Source organism: Lepidochelys kempii, chromosome 3, assembly GCF_965140265.1.
Source record: "Lepidochelys kempii isolate rLepKem1 chromosome 3, rLepKem1.hap2, whole genome shotgun sequence".
Classification (NCBI taxonomy): Eukaryota; Metazoa; Chordata; order Testudines; family Cheloniidae; genus Lepidochelys; species Lepidochelys kempii.
In genome coordinates, this window is record NC_133258.1 from 183,878,775 (window position 1) to 183,902,636 (window position 23,862).

At 46.5% G+C, this 23,862-nt stretch overlaps 1 protein-coding gene across 1 annotated transcript; it reads right to left on the bottom strand.

Moving 5' to 3' along the window:
• Window positions 1–15,310: 15,310 nt before the first annotated feature.
• LOC140908845 (uncharacterized) lies at window positions 15,311–23,574 on the bottom strand. The gene is made up of 3 exons (XM_073336741.1): window positions 22,362–23,574; window positions 19,153–19,344; window positions 15,311–15,385 (listed from the first exon to the last, which is right to left on the bottom strand). Exons 1-3 carry the CDS (start codon window positions 23,085–23,087, stop codon window positions 15,311–15,313), a joined length of 993 nt encoding a protein of 330 aa, XP_073192842.1. The 5' UTR covers window positions 23,088–23,574.
• Window positions 23,575–23,862: the final 288 nt, after the last annotated feature.

Below are 23,862 nucleotides of genomic sequence, written 5' to 3' on the forward strand. Positions count from 1 at the left end.
TTCAGATAGTTGAAGGCTGCTATTAAATCCCCCCTCACTCTCCTCTTCTGCAGACTAAACAAGCCCAGTTCCCTCAGCCTCTCCTTGTAAGTCATGTGCCCCAGCCCTTTGATCATTTTCGTTTCCCTCCGCTGGACTCTCTCTAATTTGTCCACATCCTTTCTGTAGTGGGGGGCCCAAAACTGGATGCAATACTCCAGATGTGGCCTCACCAATGCCAAATATAGAGGGGAATAATCACTTCCTTCCATCTGCTGGCAATGCTCCTAGTAATGCAGCCCAATATGCCGTTAGCCTTCTTGGCAACAAGGGCACACTGCGGACTCGTATCCAGCTTCTCATCCACTGTAATCCCCAGGTCCTTTTCTGCAGAACTGCCGCTTAGCCAGTCAGTCCCCAGCCTGTAGCAGTGCATGGGATTCTTCCATCCTAAGTGCAGGACTCTGCACTTGTCCTTGTTGAATCTCATCAGATTTCTTTTGGCCAAATCCTCCAATTTCTCTAGGTCACTCTGGATCCTATCCCTACCCTCCACTGTATCTACCTCTCTCCCCAGCTTAGTGTCATCCACGAACTTGCTGAGGGTGCAATTCACCCCAGCATCCATATCATTAATAAAGATGTTGAACAAAACTGGCCCCAGAACCGACCCCTGGGGAATTCCTTGATATCAGCTGCAAACTAGACATCGAGCTGTTGATCACTATCTATTTAGCCCGACAATCTAGCCAGCTTTCTATCCACCTTATAGTCCATTCATCCAATCCATACTTTTTTAACTTGCTGGCAAGAATACTGTGGGAGACCGTATCAAAAGCTTTGCTAAAGTCATGATATATCATGTCCACCGTTTTCCCCATATTCACAGTGCCAGTTATCTCATCATAGAAGGCAATCAGGTTAGTCAGACATGACTTGCCCTTGGTGAATCCATGTTGACTGTTCCTGATCACCTTCCTCTCCTCCAAATGCTTCAAAACGCTTCAAAATGGATTCCTTGAGGACCTGCTCCATGATTGTTCCAGGGACTGAGGTGAGGCTGACCAGTCTGTAGTTCCCCATGTTCTCCTTCTTCCCTTTTTTAAAGATGGGCACTATATTTGCCTTTTTCCAATCATCTGGGACCTCCCCTGATCACCTCAAGTTTTCAAAGATAATGGCCAATGGCTCTGCAATCACATCAGCCAATTCCCTGAGCACACTTGGATGCATTAGATCTGGACCCATGGACTTGTGCATGTCCAGCTTTTCTAAATAGTCCTTAACCTGTTCTTTCGCCACTCAGGGCTGTTTACCTTCTCCCCATACTGTGTTGCCCAGGACAGCAATGTGGGAGCTGACCTTGACTGTGAAGACTGAGGCAAAAAAAGCATTAAGTACTTCAGCTTTTTCTACATCATCTGTCAGTAGAATGTACCCATTCATTAAGGGTCCCACACTTTCCCTAACCTTTTTCTTATTGCTAACATACCTGTTGTCAAGGTTCCGTCCCCACTCTGAACTCTAGGATACAGATGTGGGGACCCACATGAAAGACTCCATAAGCTTATTTCTACCAGCTTAGGTTAAAAACTTCCCCAAGGCACAGATCCTTCCTTGTCCTTGGATGGGTACTGCTGCCACCACCAAATGAGTTAGAGAAAGATTCAGGAAAAGGACCACTTGGAGTTTCTGTTCCCTAAAATATCCCCCCAAGCCTTAAAAAACAGAACTTTATTATAAAGAAACAAAACAAAGCCTCCCTCCCCTCCCCGATTTGAAAGTATCTTCTTTCCCATTGGTCCTTTTGGTCAGGTGCCAACCAGATTATTTGAGCTTTTTAACCCCTTACAGGTAAGGAGGAATTCTAGGCTACCCTTAGCTGTATGTTTATGACACCTGTAGAAACCCTTCTTGTTATCCTTCACATCACTTGCTAGCTGCAACTCCAGTTATGTTTTGGCCTTCCTGATTACACCCCTGCATGCTCGAGCAATATTTTTATACTCCTCCCTAGTCATATGTCTAAGTTTCTATTTCTTGTAAGCTTCCTTTTTGTGTTCAAGCTCACCAAAGAGTTCACTGTTAAGCCAAGCTGGTCGCCTGCAATATTTGCTATTCTTTCTGCACATCCGGATGGTTAGTTCCTGCATCTTCAATAAGGCTTCTTTAAAATACAGCCAGCTTTCCTGGACTTCTTTCCCCTTCATATTAGCTTCCCAGGGGATCCTGCCCATCAGTTCCCTAAGGGAGTCAAAGTCTGCTTTTCTGAAGTCCAGGATATGTATTTTGCTACTCTCCTTTCTTCCTTTTGTGAGGATCTTGAACTCAACCATCTCATGGTCACTGCTGCCCTACTTGATGGCATCGTACTGAGACATTGTCACTCCCTGATATGCTGCAATGCAACCCTGCTGTCATGCCAGCACACTTCTGCGTGATGGCATCTGGAGCAGTGTATGCACACCCCATTACTGCCGGGGTGGTTAGTGGATGTGAGGACATCTCAGTTACTGTCTACCCAACTTTCTTCGACCTTTCCACACAGAGGTCCAAGGGTCAGAGCTAAAGCAGTTGCCCTTGGGTCCACAGCTGTATGCCCTAGCGGCCTAAGTCAATACAGTGGCCCTTGCCTTCAGGGCAGTGTTGTCTAGCAGCCAGAGTCAATACAGCAGCCCTTGCCTTCAGGGCAGTGTGGCTTAGCAGCCAGACTCAATAAGCTGCCCTCAGATACACAGCAGTGCAGCCTACTGGCCAGAATCAGTATAGCAGCCCTCCGAAACAGGGAAATGTGGACTAGTGGCCAATACCCCAGCACCACCACCAGCAGGGTGGCGTGGCCCAGGCAGGGGAGGCTGAGCCCACTCAACTCCACCAGCCCCCAAACCAGAGCCCTACCAGTGGCAGAGTGTTCCTCCACTGAGTCAGTGGGTAATCCCACCGAAACATGTTGAGTTTACATGGGTGGAAAATACCATTTGCTCACCCTCCCTGAGTCACTTATTACCACACTTCCTGAAGCTGCAGTCCATGGGGCATCAGGGTCTTTGGGCTCCTCAGCGTGGGTAGTTCCCTGGGGCTCTGTTGGCTACAAATCTCCAGTCCAAATCTCAGGATCTCCAGCTCCCACAGGCTCCTCAACTGGATGGCTCCTCAGCTGGAGCCTTCACCAAAGGTCCTTCCTCTCCAGCAGTCAGCCCAGACTGAGTTGGGCTGCTCCCTTTTATACTAGCATAGCACTTGCTGCATGCCTGGTACTATCTGCAGGGCAGGACTTCCTCCACTCATAGTATGTGGTTAACCCCTTCCAGCCCAGTGTGGAATATGCTCACCCCATCACACACCCTCTCCCTTAAGAGGGATCCCGGCAGGCAATCCTTCCCCCTCTCTCAGCCTTGAGGACATTAGCAAGGTGCTGAAGGTTGTCCTCTCAGTTGCTTCTGTTGATAACAATGTCATGTATACAAACTGCCGCATACCAGTCGTGGGGTTGTAAAACCTTGTTCATTAGCCTCTGGAAGGTGGTAGCTCCTCCATGCAACCCAAATGGCATGGTTATAAACTGGAAGTGGCCATATTGCATAGGAACATGAGTCTTCTCCCAGAATTTAGGCATCAGGGTTATCTGCCAATACCCTTCGTTAAATCCAGCGTTGAAAGATATTTGGCTCTCCCTAGGTGCTCTAGAAGTTCCTTGATACATGGCATCAGGTACACATTGAACCAGGAGATGGCATTGACCTTGCGGAAATCAATACAAAATCAGATGGTCCTGCCTGGTTTTGGTACCAAGATGATTGGGTTCCTCCATTCGCTCTGCGATTCTTTGACTACTCCGATCTTGAGCATCGTGTCGAGTTCCTGGAGGGTGGCAGCGCACATCTTCCAGGAGAGAGGCCGGTAGTCATCCGTCACTTTCTACCCCGGAGTTGTTGCAAAGTTGTGGCTTATGAGGTTGGTCCGTCTGGAGCGGGTAGATAGAATGTCCTGAAAACCCTTCAGGATGTGCTGTACTTGTTCCTGCTTCATAGGGCTGAGGCCACCAGTTTTGGGTCCAGGGGTTCCCCCACTAGGAGCCCCAGTTCTGGTTCAGGGGGTGACAGTGTGATGAACAAGGCCTCCCTGCTCGTCCAGGCTTTCAACAGGTTCACATGGTACATGCTCACTTCCTTCCTTCAGCCTGGCAACCTGATGTCATAGTCCATGGGTCCTACACGATGGGACACCTTGAAAGGGCTGTGATAAATGAAATGGTGGTGGGGGGTCCCTTTTATGGACACCCAGCCAGCCAGATAGCTATAAATCCCTCTTGGTAGTTCTTCTCTACTTGCTTTACCTGTTAAGGGTTAAAAAGTCTCCCTGCATAGATAAAAGGAAGGGAGTGGGCACCTGACCAAAAGGATCAATGGGAAGGCTAGAACTTTTTAAAACTGGGGGGAAAAAACTTCCCCTTTGTCTGTCTGTGTTGTTCTCCTTGAGAGCAGAGACAGGGCTGGAACTATGCTGTAAAAAGCTTTGGGCCAGGTACAAAAATCACTAGATCATACCTAGAAACTACTCATTTGAAACCCCAGATATGTAAATAGATCAGGAAATGTCTAGCATTAGGTTTATTTCTTATTTCTTTATGGCTTGTGGACTCCTCTGTGCTAACCCCAGGTGCTTTTGTTTTGCTTGTAACCTTTAAGATAGACCTCAAGAGAGCTATCTTGATGCTTAATCCTTATAATTGTTTTTTTTTTAATCTAGCAAAAAGCCTAAATTCCAAATGTATTTTCGTTTTTTTTTTTTAAATAAAATTAACCTTTATTTAAGAACAGGATTGGATTTTTGTGTCCTAAGATGTTTGTTAATCTGTTGTTTAATTAGCTGGTGTCAATGGCTGATTTCCTTTGTTTTCTTTCTCAGCTCTTTCACGGAGGGCGGTGACAGTGTTTGAGGGTACCCAACAGGAAGGAATTCCCAAGTGCGCCTTCCTGGGTTCTCAAAGGGGTTTTTGCACTTGCGTGGTGGCAGCATCTACCCACCTAAGGTCAGAAAAAAGCTGTAACCTTGAGAATTTATTAAAAGCCTGGAGTAGCCAGTATTAATTTTTAGAATCCTTGCGGGCCCCCACCTTCTGCACTCAATGTGCCAGAGTGGTGAATCTCAGGTTCATAGATTCATAGATACTAAGGTCAGAAGGGACCATTATGATCATCTAGTCTGACCTCCTGCACAACGCAGGCCATAGAATCTCACCCACCCACTCCTGCAAAAAACCTCTCTCCTATGTCTGAGCTATTGAAGTCCTCAAATCGTGGTTTAAAGACTTCAAGGAGCAGAGACTCCTCCAGCAAGTGACCCGTGCCCCATGCTACAGAGGAAGGCAAAAAACCTCCAGGGCCTCTTCCAATCTGCCCTGGAGGAAAATTCCGTCCCGACCCCAAATATGGCAATCAGCTAAGCCCCAAGCATATGGGCAAGATTCACCAGCCAGATACCCAGGAAAGAATTCTCTGTAGTAACTCAGATCCCACCCCATCTAACATTCCATCAGAGGTCATTTGGCCTATTTACCATGAATATTTAAAGATCAACTAATTGCCAAAATCATGTTATCCAATCATACCATCTCCTCCATAAACTTTTCGAGTTTAATCTTAAAATCTTAAAATTTTGCCCCCACTGCTTCCCTTGGAAGGCTATTCCAAAACTTCACTCCTCTGATGGTTAGAAACCTTTGTCTAATTTCAAGTCTAAACTTCCCAATGACCAGTTTATATCCATTTGTTCTTGTGTCCACATTGGTACTTAGTTTACATAATTCCTCTCCCTCTCCGGTATTTATCCCTCTGATATATTTATAGAGAGCAATCATATCTCCCCTCAACCTTCTTTTAGTTAGGCTAAACAAGCCAAGCTCCTTGAATCTCCTTTCATAAGAAAGGTTTTCCGTTCCTCAGATCATCCTAGTAGCCCTTCTCTGTACCTGTTCCAGTTTGACTTCATCCTTCTTAAACATGGGAGACCAGAACTGCACACAGTATTCCAGGTGAGGTCTCACCAGTGCCTTGTATATCGGTACTAAAACCTCCTTATCCCTACTGGAAATACCTCTCCTGATGCATCCCAAGACCTCATTACCTTTTTTCATGGCCATATCACATTGGTGGCTCATAGTCATCCTATGATCAACCAATACTCCAAGGTCCTTCTCCTCCTCCCTTACTTCTAATTGATGCGTCCCCAGCTTATAACTAAAATTCTTGTTATTAATCCCTAAATGCATAACCTTACACTTCTCACTATTAAATTTCATCCTATTACTATTACTCCAATTTACAAGGTCCTCCAGATCTTCCTGTATGATATCCCAGTCCTTCTCTAAATTGGCATTACCTCCCAGCTTTGTATCATCCGCAAACTTTATTAGCACACTCCCACTTTTTGTGCCGAGGTCAGTAATAAAAAGATTAAATAAGATTGGTCCCAAAACTGATCCTTGAGGAACTCCACTGGTAACCTCTCTCCAGCCTGACAGTTCACCTTTCAGTAGGACCCGTTGTAGTCTCCCCTTTAACCAATTCCTTATCCACCTTTCAATTTTCATATTGATCCCCATCTTTTCAAATGTAACTAATAATTCCCCATGTGGCACGGTATCAAACGCCTTACTGAAATATAGGTAAATTAGATCCACTGTGTTTCCTTTGTCTAAAAATCTGTTACTTTCTCAAAGAAGGAGATCAGGTTGGTTTGGTATGATCTACCTTTTGTAAAACCATGTTGTATTTTGTCCCATGTACCATTAACTTCAATGTCCTTAAATACTTTCTCCTTCAAATTTTTTTCCAAGACCTTGTTTACTACAGATGTCAAACTAACAGGCCTATAGTTACCCGGATCATGTTTTTTCCCTTTCTTAAAATAAGAACTATGTTAGCAATTCTCCAATCATACGGTACAACCCCTGAGTGTACAGATTCATTAAAAATTCTTGCTAATGCAATTGCAATTTCGGATGCCAATTCCTTTATTATTCTTGGATGAAGATTATCTGGGCCCCCCGATTTAGTCCCATTAAGCTGTTTGAGTTTCGCTTCTACCTCAGATATGGTAATATCTACCTCCATATCCTCATTCCCATTTGTCATTCTACCATTATCCCTAAAATCCTCTTTAGCCTTATTAAAGACTGAGGCAAAGTATTTGTTTAGATATTGGGCCATGCCTAGATTATCCTTGACCTCCACTCCATCATCAGTGTTTAGCGGTCCCACTTCTTCTTTCTTTGTTTTCTTCTTCTTTATATGGCTAGAGAACCTTTTACTATTGGTTTTTAAATTCCCTTTGCAAGGTCCAACTCTACTTGACTTTTAGCCTGTCTCACTTTATCCCTACATGTTTTGACCTCAATAAGGTAGCTTTCCTTGCTGATCCCTCCCATCTTCCACTCCCTGTATGCTTTCTACTTTTTCTTAATCACCTCTCTGAGATGCATGCTCATCCAGCTTGGTCTACAACTCCTGCCTATGAATTTTTTCCCCTTTCTTGGGATGCAGGCTTCCGATAGCTTCTGCAGCTTTGATTTAAAGTAATCCCAGGCCTCCTCTACCTTTAGATCCATAAATTCTTCAGTCCAATCCACTTCCCTAACTAATTTCCTTAATTTTTGAAATTCAGCCCTTTTGAAATCAAAAACCCTAGTTGCAGATTTATTTTTGTTAATCCTTCCGTTCAGTTTGAACTGAATTAGCTCATGATCACTTGAACCAAGATTATCCCCTGCAACCATTTCTTCTATGAGGTCCTCACTACTCACCAAAACCAGATCTAAAATGGCATCCCCTCCAGTCCATTCAGCAACAACTTGATGAAGGAATCCATCAGCTATTGCATCTAGGAAAATCTGAGCCTTATTATTATTACTAGCATTCGTCCTCCAGTCTATATCTGGGAAGTTAAAGACCCCCATGATCACACAGTTTCCATTAGCATTTACTTTATTAAAAACATTTAAAAGGGCTCTATCCATATCCAAATTAGATCCCGGCGGTCTATAGCACACCCCAAGCACTATCCCAGGTGAGCCTCTAATAGTTTTCTTCCCCAATGTAATTGTTGCCCAGACGGACTGTGTCTTATCAATTCCATCACTTCTTATTTCTTTACATTCTACCTCATCATTGATATACAGTGCTACTCCACCACCTTTACCTTTATTTCTGTCTTTCCTAAACAGCACATACCCTTCAATTCCTGTACTCCAGTCATGACTATTATTCCACCATGTTTCTCTTATCCCTATAATATCTGGTTTCACTTCCTGCACCAGTAGCTCTAGTTCCTCCATTTTGTTACCTAGGCTCCTCGCATTGGTGTACAAACATCTTAATTTTCGCTTTTTGGCCTCACTCACATTCTGTACCCTATTAGGCACGGTCATTCTACAGCCAGTATAACCTTTTAGACTGGTATCCACACTGCCCTTCCTCCTTATATACATTCTCCTACCCACGGCTGTATCCTTTCTTACTTCGTTTTCTTCCCTCTCAATGCTAAAATCCGGCGTGGAGATTACCTGGACATAGAATCATAGAATCATAGAATATCAGGGTTGGAAGGGACCCCTGAAGGTCATCTAGTCCAACCCCCTGCTCAAAGCAGGACCAATTCCCAGTTAAATCATCCCAGCCAGGGCTTTGTCAAGCCTGACCTTAAAAACCTCTAAGGAAGGAGATTCTACCACCTCCCTAGGTAACGCATTCCAGTGTTTCACCACCCTCTTAGTGAAAAAGTTTTTCCTAATATCCAATCTAAACCTCCCCCACTGCAACTTGAGACCATTACTCCTCGTTCTGTCATCTGCTACCATTGAGAACAGTCTAGAGCCATCCTCTTTGGAACCCCCTTTCAGGTACTTGAAAGCAGCTATCAAATCCCCCCTCATTCTTCTCTTCTGCAGGCTAAACAATCCCAGCTCCCTCAGCCTCTCCTCATAACTCATGTGTTCCAGTCCCCTAATCATTTTTGTTGCCCTTCGCTGGACTCTCTCCAATTTATCCACATCCTTCTTGTAGTGTGGGGTCCAAAACTGGACACAGTACTCCAGATGAGGCCTCACCAATGTCGAATAGAGGGGAACGATCACATCCCTCGATCTGCTCGCTATGCCCCTACTTATACATCCCAAAATGCCATTGGCCTTCTTGGCAACAAGGGCACACTGCTGACTCATATCCAGCTTCTCGTCCACTGTCACCCCTAGGTCCTTTTCCGCAGAACTGCTGCCTAGCCATTCGGTCCCTAGTCTGTAGCGGTGCATTGGATTCTTCCATCCTAAGTGCAGGACCCTGCACTTATCCTTATTGAACCTCATCAGATTTCTTTTGGCCCAATCCTCCAATTTGTCTAGGTCCTTCTGTATCCTATCCCTCCCCTCCAGCGTATCTACCACTCCTCCCAGTTTAGTATCATCCGCAAATTTGCTGAGAGTGCAATCCACACCATCCTCCAGATCATTTATGAAGATATTGAACAAAACCGGCCCTAGGACTGACCCTTGGGGCACTCCACTTGATACCGGCTGCCAACTAGACATGGAGCCATTGATCACTACCCGTTGAGCCCGACAATCTAGCCAGCTTTCTACCCACCTTATAGTGCATTCATCCAGCCCATACTTCCTTAACTTGCTGACAAGAATACTGTGGGAGACCGTGTCAAAAGCTTTGCTAAAGTCAAGAAACAATACATCCACTGCTTTCCCTTCATCCACAGAACCAGTAATCTCATCATAAAAGGCGATTAGATTAGTCAGGCATGACCTTCCCTTGGTGAATCCATGCTGGCTGTTCCTGATCACCTTCCTCTCATGCAAGTGCTTCCGGATTGATTCTTTGAGGACCTGCTCCATGCTCCAACCATCTCCCCCGAATTCCTAGTTTAAAGCTCTCTTAATCAGTTGTGCCAGCTTCCATCCTTGAAGTCTATTTCCTTCCCTACTCAGATGAAGTCCATCCCGAGAGAACTGTCCTCTGTCCATGAATGCCTCCCAGTGGACATACATCCCAAAGCCCTCCTTATAGCACCACTGCCTAAGCCATCTATTGATAGTCATAATCTTGTCACACCTTTGTTGCCCTTCTCTAGGAACAGGCAGAATCCCACTAAAGATTACCTGAGCCTCAATTTCCTTAAGCATCTTCCCCAGCCTAGCATTGTCTCCCTTAAAACTTTACAGCGAGAATCTAGCCGTATCATTTGTTCCCAAATGAAGAATAATTAGGGGATTCTTTCCTGCTCCCTTTAGGATCCTTTTCAACCTCAGGTCTACATCCCTTATCTTAGCACCTGGAAGACAGCATACCCTTCTATTCTCTGGATCAGCTCTGGTTACAGGCCTGTCTATTCTTCTCAGTAAAGAGTCCCCGATCACATAGACCTGCCTTTTCCTGATGACAGTGCTATTCTCCAGTCTATCATCCCCTGTTCCCTCTGGGCTGCAAGTTCTTTCCATTCCTATTCTCCCTTGTAATCCTCTTCAACCCATCCTGTATTCTCCTGGGGCTCATATTTGGTATAGTCTCCATTGACTCTTCCCCTTTTCCTATAGGACTAGCCGCCCTTCTCTTCTTCCTTGCCCTTCCACCTTCAGTGATTACCTGCTCAGCCCCTTTTTCATTTTCCAACTCTGCAAACCTATTCTTAAGCTCTGTTTCTCCTTCACTAGCCCGTCTTTTCCTCTGCGTGGTTCTTTTAGTCACATGCTTCCACTGACCACTTTCCTCACACAGTCTCCCCTCAGAATTCCTCAGTCCTGCTTCCATCTGCAAGTCTGAGCTTTTCCCTTCAGATATCTCATGTCTTTGCTCCATAATCAGCTCAAACCCCTTCTTAAACTCAACCAGGCTTTCCACCTGCATCTCCAAACCTCAGATCTTTTCCTCCATCAGCTCTATCAGATGGCATTTCATACAGACAAAACTCTTACCAGGTACCCCCTCCAGGATCATGTACATACCACAGCTTCCATGTCCAGTCATCTTCATTATGTCTTCCACTACATGGGTCACTCCCACTGCTGCCTCTGTATCTGTCATAGCCTTCCCACCTAAATCCTGTTAATCTGGGAAACACAAACCACACCAAAACACCACCACCCACAGCAAAAACAAACCCCAGACAAGCACCACAAGACAAACTCCCCTTTCAAACTCCCACTCAATACTTAATACTTACCCACCTTAATACTTTCCAGCGAGAATCTAGTGGTATCATTTGTTCCCACATGAAGGATAATTAGGGGATTCTTTCCCGCTCCCTTTAGGAATCAGCCTTAACAGAGGCTGTCATAAATATAAAGGGAAGGGTAAACACCTTTAAAATCCCTCCTGGCCAGAGGAATAATCCTTTCACCTGCAAAGGGTTAAGAAGCTCGGATAACCTCACTGGCACCTGACCAAAATGACCAATGAGGAGACAAGATACTTTCAAAAGCTGGGGGGAGGGAGAAACAAAACCTCTCTCTCTGTCTGTGTGATGCTTTTGCCGGGGACAGAACAGGAATGGAGTCTTAGAACTTAGTAAGTAATTTAGCTAGATATGCGTTAGATTCTGATTTCTTTAAATGGCTGAGAAAATAAGCTGTGCTGGAGGGAATGGATATTCCTGTTTTTGTGTCTTTTTGTAACTTAAGGTTTTGCCTAGAGGGATTCTCTATGTTTTGAATCTAATTACCCTGTAAGGATTGCCCATCCTGATTTTATAGAGGTGATTCTTTTTACTTTTTCTTCTGTTAAAATTCTCAATTCTCAACCTCAATAAGGATTCTTTAAAATACAGCCAGCTCTCCTGGACTCCTTTCCCCCTCATGTTATTCTCCCAGGGGATCCTGCCCATCAGTTCCCTAAGGGAGTCAAAGTCTGCTTTTCTGAAGTCCAGGGATCCTATTTGCTGCTTTCCTTTCTTCCTTGTGTTAGGATCCTGAACTCAACCATCTCGTGGTCACTGCGTCCCCGGTTCCCATCCACTTTTGCTTCCCCTACTAATTCTTCCCCGTTTGTGAGCAGCAGGTCAAGAAGAGCTCTGCCCCAAGTTGGTTCCTCCAGCACTTGCACCAGGAAATTGTCCCCTACACTTTCCAAAAAGTTCCTGGATTGTCTGTGCAGTGCTGTATTGCTCTCCCAGCAGATATCAGGGTGATTGAAGTCTCCCATGAGAACCAGGGCCTGCAATCTAGTAACTTCTGTTAGTTGTTGGAAGAAAGCCTCGTCCACCTCATCCCCCTGGTCTGGTGGTCTATAGAAGACTCCCACCACGACATCAGCCTTGTTGCTCACACTTCTAAACTTAATCCAGTCTAATAGTTTATGATACTATGATTCTGACCTCAGACTCCCTGGGGACAAAATAGAGCTACAGGGTATCCATGGGGACACCTGAACCTACCCAAATGCCGGTGTAAGGCTTGAGGTCTACCCTTAGAGGAAGTGTTACAGGTCAGCATGGTCCCCTGGCTCGCTTACCTGGTGGTATTAGGGTGAATTTGGCTGGCATTTGGGGAGATTGTACAGGACTTGGAACCATGTCACCAGACCCCCAAGAAAGGAACTACTCGGACACCCCTCAGAAGCTGACCCTGGGAAGGGCCATCCAATCCCCTGAACTGGCCATGGACTCCCACCTGGACATGGATCAACCAGTGGAAAATGCCCAAACAGAGCTTGAGAGAGATGGAGATTTCCTACTGTAGCAAAGGGAGGACCTGACTTTGAGTTGAACCTGGGAACAGGCAGAGGTCCCAGATGCAGAAGAAACTCTCACAGGGGCCTCTGTTTGAGATCTGGAGAGACCTCATATATCGAGTGGTTAAGGACGCCCAAACACAAGAGGCTATCCACCAGCTTCTGGTTTCCCATAAATTGTGCAGGAGTCTCCTGCATTTAGCCCATGTGACGCCCTGGGCGGAACACCTGGGTAGAGAAAAATCTCTCCAGGGGATAATCTGCTGCTTTTTCTGGCTGGGCATCCACCAGGAGCTCAGGGACTATTCTGCCTCCAGCCCAAATGCCAGGGTGCCTGAGCTAAGGAGATGCCCTGAGGCCCCCCGCAAGACTCCTCCCTGTGGTAGGCATACCGTTTGAATGCGTTGGAATGGATCTTATTGGACCACTAGAGAAGAGCAAGACTGGGAATCATTTCATCCTGGTGGTTGTCGATTATGCAACACGGTACCCTGAGGCTGTCCCTCTCCTCATGGCCACGGTCCCGAACATTGCCACAGAGTTGCACCTTTCACCTGTAAAGGGTTAAGAAGCTAGGATAACCTCACTGGCACCTGACCAAAATGACCAATGAGGAGACAAGATACTTTCAAAGCTGGAGGGGGGGAGAAACAAAACCTCTCTCTCTGTCTGTGTGATGCTTTTGCCGGGAACAGAACAGGAATGGAGTCTTAGAACTTAGTAAGTAATATAGCTAGATTTGCGTTAGATTCTGTTTTGTTAAAATGCTGATAAAATAGCTGTGCTGAATGGAATGGTTATTCCTGTTTTTGTGTCTTTTTGTAACTTAAGGTTTTGCCTAGAGGGATTCTCTCTGTTTTGAATCTAATTACCCTGTAAGTTATTTACCATCCTGATTTTACAGAGGTGATTCTTTTACTTTTTCTTCTTTTAAAATTCTCCTTTTAAGAACCTGATTGCTTTTTCATTGTTCTTAAGCTCCAAGGGTTTGGGTCTGTGGTCACCTATGCAAATTGGTGAGGATTTTTATCAAGCCTTCCTCAGGAAAGGGGGTGTAGGGTTTTGGGGAGGATTTTGGGGGGAAAGACGTTTCCGGTATAGGAAATCATAGAATCATAGAATCATAGAATATCAGGGTTGGAAGGGACCCCAGAAGGTCATCTAGTCCAACCCCCTGCTCAAAGCAGGACCAATTCCCAGTTAAATCATCCCAGCCAGGGCTTTGTCAAGCCTGACCTTAAAAACCTCTAAGGAAGGAGATTCTACCACCTCCCTAGGTAACGCATTCCAGTGTTTCACCACCCTCTTAGCGAAAAAGTTTTTCCTAATATCCAATCTAAACCTCCCCCACTGCAACTTGAGACCATTACTCCTCGTTCTGTCATCTGCTACCATTGAGAACAGTCTAGAGCCATCCTCTTTGGAACCCCCTTTCAGGTAGTTGAAAGCAGCTATCAAATCCCCCCTCATTCTTCTCTTCTGCAGGCTAAACAATCCCAGCTCCCTCAGCCTCTCCTCATAACTCATGTGTTCCAGTCCCCCCAAATCAGATGTCAAGAATTATAACATTCATAAACCAGTTGTAGAACACTTCAATCTCTCTGGTCACTCGATTTCTGATCTAAAAGTGACTATCCTTCAACAAAAAAACTTCGAAAACAGACTCCAACTAGAGACTGCTGAATTGGAATTAATTTGCAAATTGGATACAATTAACTTAGGTTTGAATAGAGACTGGTAGTGGTTGAGTCATTATACAAAGTAAAAACTATTTCCCCTTGTTTATTCCTCCCCTCCCCAGCCCCCCCCCACTGTTCCTCAGACGTTCCTGTTAACTCCTGGAAATCTGCTGGAAATGGCCCACCTTGATTATCACTTCAAAAGGTTTTCTCTCCCCCCACCCCACTCTCCTGCTGGTAATAACTCATCTTAAGTGATCACTCTCCTTACAATGTGTATTTTTTCATTGTCTGTGTGTATATAAATCTCCTTACTGTATTTTCCACTTTATGCATCTGATGAAGTGAGCTGTAGCTCACGAAAGCTTATGCTCAAATAAATTGGTTAGTCTCTAAGGTGCCACAAGTACTCCTTTTCTTTTTGTGATTACAGGTAACATCTCACCCTCAGAGATGTTCCAATAAGCTTCTTTCACAGACCTAAAAGTTGCAATTATTCAACAAAAAAACTTAAAAAACAGACTCCAACGAGAAACACCTTGAATAAAGACTGGGAGTGGATGAGTCATTACACTAACTAAAAACTATTTCCCCATGCTAATTTTCCCCCTACTGTTACTCACACCTTCTTGTCAACTGTTTTAAATGGGCCATCCTGAATATCACTACAAAAGTTTTTTTCCTCCTGCTGATAATATCTTAGGTTATTGGTCTCGTTAAGAGTTGGTATGGCAACGCCCATTTTTTCATGTTCTCTGTATATATATATCTTCCTACTGTATTTTCCACTGGATGCATCTGATGAAGTGGGCTTTAGCCCATGAAAACTTATGCTCAAATAAATTTGTTAGTCTCTAAGGTGCCACAAGTACTCCTCGTTCTTTCTGCTGATACAGACTAACACGGCTACCACTCTGAAACCTTTCACAGCCTGGACTCCTTTCTAATCTGGGCCCAATCCTTTTCCTTGGCATAGTCCTTGTTAGTTCCAGCAAACATCTTAGGTGAAAAGCAGGGGTGTGCTCATGATTGGCAGCCACCTTTGTTCTGTTCCACCCCCTTTTAAAGCTTTGGCACAAGGCAAGAATCTTTTGTCTCTCTGGGTCCCTCCTTCTAACTGGAAAAGCACTAGGTTTAAGATGGATTCCAGTGTCAGGTGACATGTTCACATGTCCTGCAAGACCCCAGCCTCCATTCTTCCAAGGCAGGCCTGCAAGTACCCAGGAAGGTTTGCAAGTAAACAGAGCCATTTACAGGTCATTGATTCTGAAGCACCCTTAATGGCTTCCATTTAATGTTTACATCAGTAATACTAGTTTATATCTTATTCTCCTAACTTCAGACACAGAAATTATACATACAAACAAATGGGATGAACACACTCAGTAGATCATAAGCTTTGTAAAGATACCTTACAAGAGATCATTTGCATAAAGCATATTCCAGTTACATCATATTCACACTCATAAGCATATTTCCATAAAACATTAGGGAGTGCAACATCACAAAGATGTTGAACAAAAATGGCCCCAGGACCGACTTCTGGGGCACTCCGCTTGATACCGGCTGCCAACTAGACATTGAGCCGTTGATCACTATCTGTTGAGCCCAACGATCTAGCCAGCTTTCTCTCCACCTTATAGTCCATATATCCAGCCCATACTTCTTTAACTTGCTGGCAAGGATACTGTGGGAGACAGTATCAAAAGCTTTGCTAAAGTCAAGGAACAACACGTCCACTGCTTTCCCTTCATCCACAGAGCCAGTTATCTCGTCATAGAAGACAATTAGATTAGTCAGGCATGACTTGCCCTTGGTGAATCCATGCTGACTGTTCCTGATCACTTTCCTCTCCTCTAAGTGCTTCAGAATTGATTCCTTGAGGACCTGCTCCATGACTTTTCCAGGGACTGAGGTGATTGCCTGACTATAGCCCAAGTCGACTAAAGCAGTTGTTGCAATCTCTCCCACTCACACCAGGACCAGCAGCTTCTCTGCACCCTGCCAAGCTTTGGCTGACTACACAGATTTGTCCATAATTTCAGTCCATGTAGGGACAGTCTCGGTGGAAGTTCTCCTATAGACTGCACTCCCAGCAGTCTAGGTCCAATACCCATATGACCAATTAGATGGACTGCAGGAAAATTCATCCGGATCACCAACATGGAATACTAGACAACAGAAGTTATGATCCCAGGGGCCCCTCATGTCCAGCCCTCAACCCCTGTTTTCCCATCATAAAGCAGTGTTTCCCTTGCGCCAACTCTCAGGCCCAGGTGTTGATGCTTCGGGTCAGGCAACCCTGGTGACCGTACACACCCCTTGGTCTCCCACGGATTTGTTTAATTTGATTGAAAAATTTCCTGAAATAAGAGAAGACCCTGTCAAATTTCAAGAAGAATTGAGAACAGTCATAAGCTGTTACAACCCTAATTGGGCAGATTTAAATCAACTCCTGAGAGGGGCCCTGCTCAGGGAAACATTAAATCACCTCCTACAAGAGGCCCAGTGGCCCAACAATGACCAAAGCCATCAAAGGGATTTAAATACAGACCGGAATAACCTGCTGGATGCAGTTCTTAAAATCTGCCCCAAAAAGGCAGATTGGACTAAAATTAGTGCTTGTAGACAAAATAAAGGCGAAAACCCTGCTGATTACATGCAGCACCTTAAGCGGGTTTTCGAAAGATATTCTGGCATAGATAACACAGAGGAAGATGCCAAACAAGCCATAGTAGCAGCCTTTGTCCAGGGACTCAATCCACAATTAGCAAACCATTTAAAACTTGGTATCATGGATTGGGAGGGAAAAAACCCTAACAAAATTTTGGCAGCCTCCCAGCATTACTCCCATCAGTTAGAAAAGAAAAAGGATGACATCGAAACTAAATGAATGACCCTCCAGATCCAGAACATACAGAAACCCCACAACAACCGCCCATTAAGGGGAAGAGGAGGGAGACCCAACAGAGGTCCCCACCGTCCCCCTACTCAGGGGCAAGGCAATGATGCCTGCTACTGTTGTGGACATGTGGGCCATTGGAAAAGTAATTGTCCCAATTGCTTTAACCAACCAATCGACCCTGCCCTTGCACCACAATATTGTTCCCCTGTTCCCTTATGCCCTCAAAGTCATTAGGATAGCCAGGAGACGGGTGACATCATCGCTCTGCTTGTCCCTTTAAACCAGACAGGACCATATGTAAACTGTATAATTAATGGCACCCCTACCTCTTGCCTGCTAGATAATGGTGCCTCGCGGTCCACCCTCTGCGCGAATGACTTCCCTTCCCTTCCAGTAACCTCAGAAATAGTGAATGCAGTAGGAGTGAACAACACTCCTATTCCCCATCCCGTCTCCTCACCTCTGACTGCCTCCATTGGTCCTCTGTCTGAACCCATGCTTTCCTCCTCAGTCCCTGGTCACCTGTTAATCTTTTGGGAAGAGACTTGCTGTGCAAATTAAATTGTACAATTTATTGCACCCCAGATGGTGTGTATTTGGATGTCCCAGATCCCAGTCAAAATGAGGTCCTGGCAGTCCTGTTGCGGTTCAGTGATGAGACAGAACACAGCTTTATGCAAGCAAACAGGCTGGTCAGCAGAGATGGGCTGTTCTGCCCCCCACCTTCCACCTTCTCCTTTTATTATATTTCTCCCCCTAAGCATTACACACTGCTACACAAAGGAATGTATGACGTTGATTCATATGCTTAGTTACCATCCTCTATCTACTACAATCCTGGTTCTCAGACCTTGAGCCCAGGCTAAAAAAATCTCCCACAGTTGCTGTCCAAACAATCAAGTTCTCAGGGTTCATATCTAGCCCTTGTCCTTGGATAGAGCAATGTGTGCATTGCTCCTAGGAAACAGTCAGGGTGTGCCCCGCCTGCTTCCAGGTGGAATAGCTAGACATTAACCCTTCATCTCCCCGTTTTTTATTTATTGATAGTTGGCCATCTCATGGTAGCCGTCAATTTGTTTTGTCATGCTATTTAACTCCCAGACAGACAAGGACATAACCTGGGGAGCTTTCCAGGGCAAAATTTTACAAAGTCTTAACAAGGAAGGAATACATTGTACACAGCAGCAACAAAAAAATAAGCCCAATGATTACAAACACAAAATAACCAAAAGCTTAACATCTGCAATATAATCATCTAAAAGGGGTACACTTCTTTTACTACAATTGTGACCAGCAAAAGGCAATATAAGTGTCATTCTACTAAGACAGCAAAGGGTGCCATCACTTAAATTTGCAGGAATATAATTAAAGGTGCATGAACCACAAGTAAAAACCCATCCTGATGGTAGGATGATATGGCCATAATTATATGAAACATTAACAGCATGGGAACAATTTAAAAGGGATTGAGAAATTTTTTGACAGCCCAAGGGCACCTTTGCACTAGTGCAGTTAACTACACGCGCACAGGTGACATTGTGAGCCCCGGCCGGGTACGGTGTGTGGAGGGATATAGCCGTGCGAGGCAGAGTATAGTTGGCCGGGCCCCAATTAGCCATGCTAGAGTACTGGGAGGAAAGATTAGCATAAGCAGAGAACAGTGTCTTATTCTCCTTCGGGCTTGTAACGGGGGAGGCGCTTCCGAGCCAACCCCTACAGGAAATAGCAGGCACAAAAGGCACACAATCATCACAGAATTAGCAGTGATTTGGGCGAGAATCGCCACAAACAAAGTCTTAGGAGTTTCTGGCTGCTGATCTGCTGCCAGTTTTCGTTGAGCCGTGGCGACCAATGCTTTTACTGCTTCCCATGTTACGGGCTGGCTTGGGACGTTACGCCTCCTCCGTTTCCGTCCCGCCGTTGTCGACTCGGGGGGCAACGCGGTCTCCTCCAAGGTCAGCTGAAACTCTGGTATGGGATTCGACAGCCCCTGGTGCCATGCCATGTTGTTTAAGTGCCGGTCGCACACACCGGGCTGGAACCCACAACGGTCCTGCAGGGAGAGACACAGCAGCATATCCCCGACCCCAAGTGATTAGAGGTGCTGGGCCCAGCCACTGTGGATCGGGCAGCTGACGGTAAAAGACACGCGGTCTTTCCAGTACCTCAGATTTGTGAAAATGCCGATCCGCAGGGGTCTGCTGATCTGCATTCAGTGTTAAATTATTTAAAGTAAACAAGAGGATATGCATTTGTTGTTGAATGTCTCCTAAGGTTCGGAGACACAGCTCCCCTTGTTTTAATTGTTTATCTAGCAAGGTTTTGAGTGTGCGATTGGCACGTTCAACAATGGCTTGGCCCGTGGAATTATAAGGGATTCCGTGTTTAAGACGGACGTCCCAGCGGGCACAAAAGGTGGAGAGGGCTGCAGAGCAGTAGGCTGGGGCATTATCTGTTTTAATTTGGCAAGGGCGACCCATAACAGAAAAGCAGGCCAGCAAATGGTGAATAACTTTGTTAGTGGCTTCCCCACGTTGTGGGGTTGCCCAAAGGAAGCCTGAATAAGTATCAACGGAAACATGTAAAAATGAATAGGGGCGGAATTGTGGCACATGAGTAACATCCATTTGCCACAGCTGATTTGCTGCGGTACCTCGGGGGTTAACGGCATAAGAGAAAGTAGGAGCAGCAGCAGCACAGTGGGGGAACAATGGAACGAACAATGGAATGTGCATGATCAGCAGGAATGTGAAACTGCCGGGCCAAAACAGAGGCAGACTGATGAAAAAAGGCATGGCTTTCAATGGGGTCAGAAAAAAGGGAATTTACCTGACCACGCAACGCGCGATCAGCGCGTGCATTGCCCTCAGTGAGTGGCCCAGGCAGAGGGGTATGACTGCGAATATGAGCAACAAAGTAAGGGAAATGACGAGTGGCAAGAAGATGCTGTAAAGACAAAAACAGGTGAAGGAGGTCTGCATCAACCTGAGGGGTAATGAGGGCAAGGGGTAAATGATCAATTACCTGATAAACATAATGGGTATCCACAATTAAATTAAAGGGACAATCAGCAAAAGGTTGAAAGGCCAAAATAACAGCAGCTAATTCTAAGGGCAAAGGGGGATGGTAAAAAAAAAATCTTTAAAATCTAACACACAAAGTTGATCGGTTTGAGGAATTAAATTTGGATTTGGTAAGCCAAATTGCAAGGGGCCCATAGGTTGGATGCGTTTATTTATTTCCCTTAAATCATGTAACAGCCGCCAAGCACCTGATTTTTTCTTAATAACGAACACCGGGGTGTTCCAGGGACTGGTGGAGCTCTCCAGTCGTTGTGCTTGCAAATGCTGCTGCACAAGTGAATGAAGCGCTTTTAGCTTTTCTAGAGGGAGGGGCCACTGGTCAATCCATACGGGCTCTAAGGATTGCCATACCAAGGGTAAGGCGGAGGGCACGGTGGGTGAGGGAGGGTTTTGGGCCATCAGATGTTAATATCGAGGGTGGTGTCTAACTTTGTAAGTAAATCACGGCCCCAAATATTGAGGTGGACAGGGAGCACAAAAGGGCGGATTGTAGCAAGGGCACGGCCTCCTGGTTTAGAGACCGTGACCCAAGACAAACTTTGGCGCCCGGGTTTGCTACCCCCAATCCCCCACAACTCTTTAGAAGGAACTGTAGGCCAACTAACCGGCCACTCCAAATCACGAATCACTGTAACGTCAGCTCCAGTGTCCACCAGCCCTGTAAAAGGAACATCATTTAAGAGAAGTGTTAACTGAGGTTTCGAGGGGCGGACTGACATTGTCAGAGCAACAAGTGGAGAAGACGCGCTGTGAGACGGCGAGTGAGACAACGTCGATCCAAAGCCGCCTCCGCCCCGAGTTCGATCCTCAGCAGCTGGCACCTGATAGGGGATTAAAATCAACTGTGCAATTGACCGTCCACGCGGGAGTGACTGTGGAAGATGAGTCCACACCTGAACCTTAATAATGCCAGTGTAATCAGCATCAATGACCCCTGGAATGACAAAAAAGCCCTGTTTCCCAGCATGTGAGCGAGGGAGAACAAGACCTACAAAGCCGGCAGGGAGAGGTCCCGTCACCTGTGTAGGTATGGCACAGACCTCCCCTGGCAGCCGAAAGTCAGTGTCCTCCTGCATGATCAAATCAAGCCCTGCACTTCCAGCAGTCGCTGCCCTCATAGAGTCTACGGATTCCAAGGCAGAGGAGCGATTGCCTGAGTAGGAAACACCCCCGTTTGGCCCTGGGTTCGGGGGGGACCCGTCGCGCGGTTTCCCGACCCGCTACGACACTGATTAGCCCAGTGATAACCTTTCCCACACTTGGGGCACTTCTTTGAGGGTCGGGCTGGTGCCTTAGATGAGCGGCACTCCCGCTGAAAATGACCCTCCTTACCACAGCGGTAACAGCGCTTCCCCTCCTTCCCAGTTTTTCTGAGGGCGGCAGCCAGAACTCCAGCCTTGTGGGCTTGTGTGCCAATGTTCTGGCACGCCCGTAGCATGTCTGAGAGCTCTAAAATACCAGAGGCTTGTGCTGCCTGGAGAGCACGGTGGCAATCCTCATTTGCATTTTCAACTGCCAATTTTAACAGGAGCTCGTGAGCTGCCTCAGTGTTATCCACCTGTCGGAGGATAGCCTCCTGCAATCTGTTGGTAAAATCCAAAAAGGACTCTAAGGCACCCTGACGGATACTGACAAAGCTTTTGGTAGGCTTGCCTGAATCCGGGACCTTCTTGAAAGTATGCTGGGCACAGGTGGAAATAATGGGGAAGACGGCCTGAGGGAGTTGAGACTGCATCTCAATAGTAGCAAACTGGCCCTCCCCTGCCAAATGCTCATAAATGATACCTTGCTCTCTATATACCTGGGCTTGGCGTTCTGCCATCTGCCGATACTCACTAAGCCAAATAACATACTGACTGGGTGACAACATCATGCGCAGCAGCGTTTTCCAATCCTCAGGGATTAGGGAGTACCCAGTACCCATCCCTTCAATGAGACCATGCACAAAGGTGCTAGTCAGGCCAAATTCACGAATTGCTTTCTTTACCTCTCTAACCACCGAGTATGGCAGAGTGGTCCAGGTGCCCACGGGGTTGCCCTGGTCATCATTCTGCCAGGTCACCGGGCAAACGGAGACCAGATCAGCCAGCTCCTCTGCCGTAAGATCTGATCGAGCTTTCGCTGCGTGAACCATTTGTTGCACCAGCGAAAGCTTCTGAGCAGATGCAGATGACCCTCCGGGGGGCCCCACGGGGGGAGGGTGATCACACACCGGCTCCGGTGGGGAAGGCCAGGGAGGCGGTGGTAATAGAGGCACTGGGGGCGAAGCAGGGGGAGGGATGGCTGCAGGAGCGGACGGGGGTGGCAGGATCGGCAGCTCCTCTGTTGGTGCTGAAGAGGGCCTTTCCGAGGCGACACGCTGTGTCGCATCGCCAGGAGGGGGGATGGCTGCAGGGGCGGACGGGGGCGGCGAGAGCACCAGCCTCGCGAGGGAGGGTCTGTCCGAGGCGACACACTGTACCACGTCGCGGCAGAGGTGCCAGGCATGTAAAGCCTGCACGGGCGCCCGAGGCTCTTCGTGCAATGTCTGGCCCAATCGCTCCCAGTCCGCTAGCTTAAGGCTTCCGGCTTCAGGATACCACGGGCACTTGGCACGCACCTCCTGTAGCAGGAGAGTGAGTTCTCGAGCCGGGCAGTCATGCTGAGCCTTACGCAGCAAATACTGCAGCTCATTGCGGTGTTGCACTTGCAAAGCAGAGAGGGAGCTTCCCATACTTACCACAATGAAAAATACTCACCGGGATCCACGAAGCGGATGAGTGACGCGTCTGAAACCCTTGCCGGGCGAGGTGAGTGCTGAGGACCCCACGTTTGGGCGCCAGTTGTTGCGGTTCAGTGATGAGACAGAACACAGCTTTATGCAAGCAAACAGGCTGGTCAGCGGAGATGGGCTGTTCTGCCCCCAGCCTTCCACCTTCTCCTTTTATTATATTTCTCCCCCTAAGCATTACACACTGCTACACAAAGGAATGTATGACGTTGATTCATATGCTTAGTTACCATCCTCTATCTACTAAAATCCTGGTTCTCAGGCCTTGAGCCCAGGCTAAAAAAACCTCCCACAGTTGCTGTCCAAACAATCAAGTTCTCAGGGTTCATATCTAGCCCTTGTCCTTGGATAGAGCAATGTGTGCATTGCTCCTAGGAAACAGTCAGGGTGTGCCCCGCCTGCTTCCAGGTGGAATAGCTAGACATTAACCCTTCACAGTCCTGCAATTGGGTGCTCCAGAGGAGAAGACCGACCCCAGCCCTTCCTGTTGCAACAGGAATTGTTGGCCAAGGTTCCTCCCTGTTTGTGGGCTGAGCATACCAACCAGGTAGGCTGCATCAGGACTGCCCGACCAGTTCAAATTTGCCTAGATCCGGCAAAACCCCTTCCTAGAGTTCAGCAATACCCTCTCTCAAGGGAGGTCGAGGAGGGAATCTTCCCAGGAATTACCTCCCTAATTAGGAAGGGAGTTATTATTCCCACAGTCAGTAAATGTAAC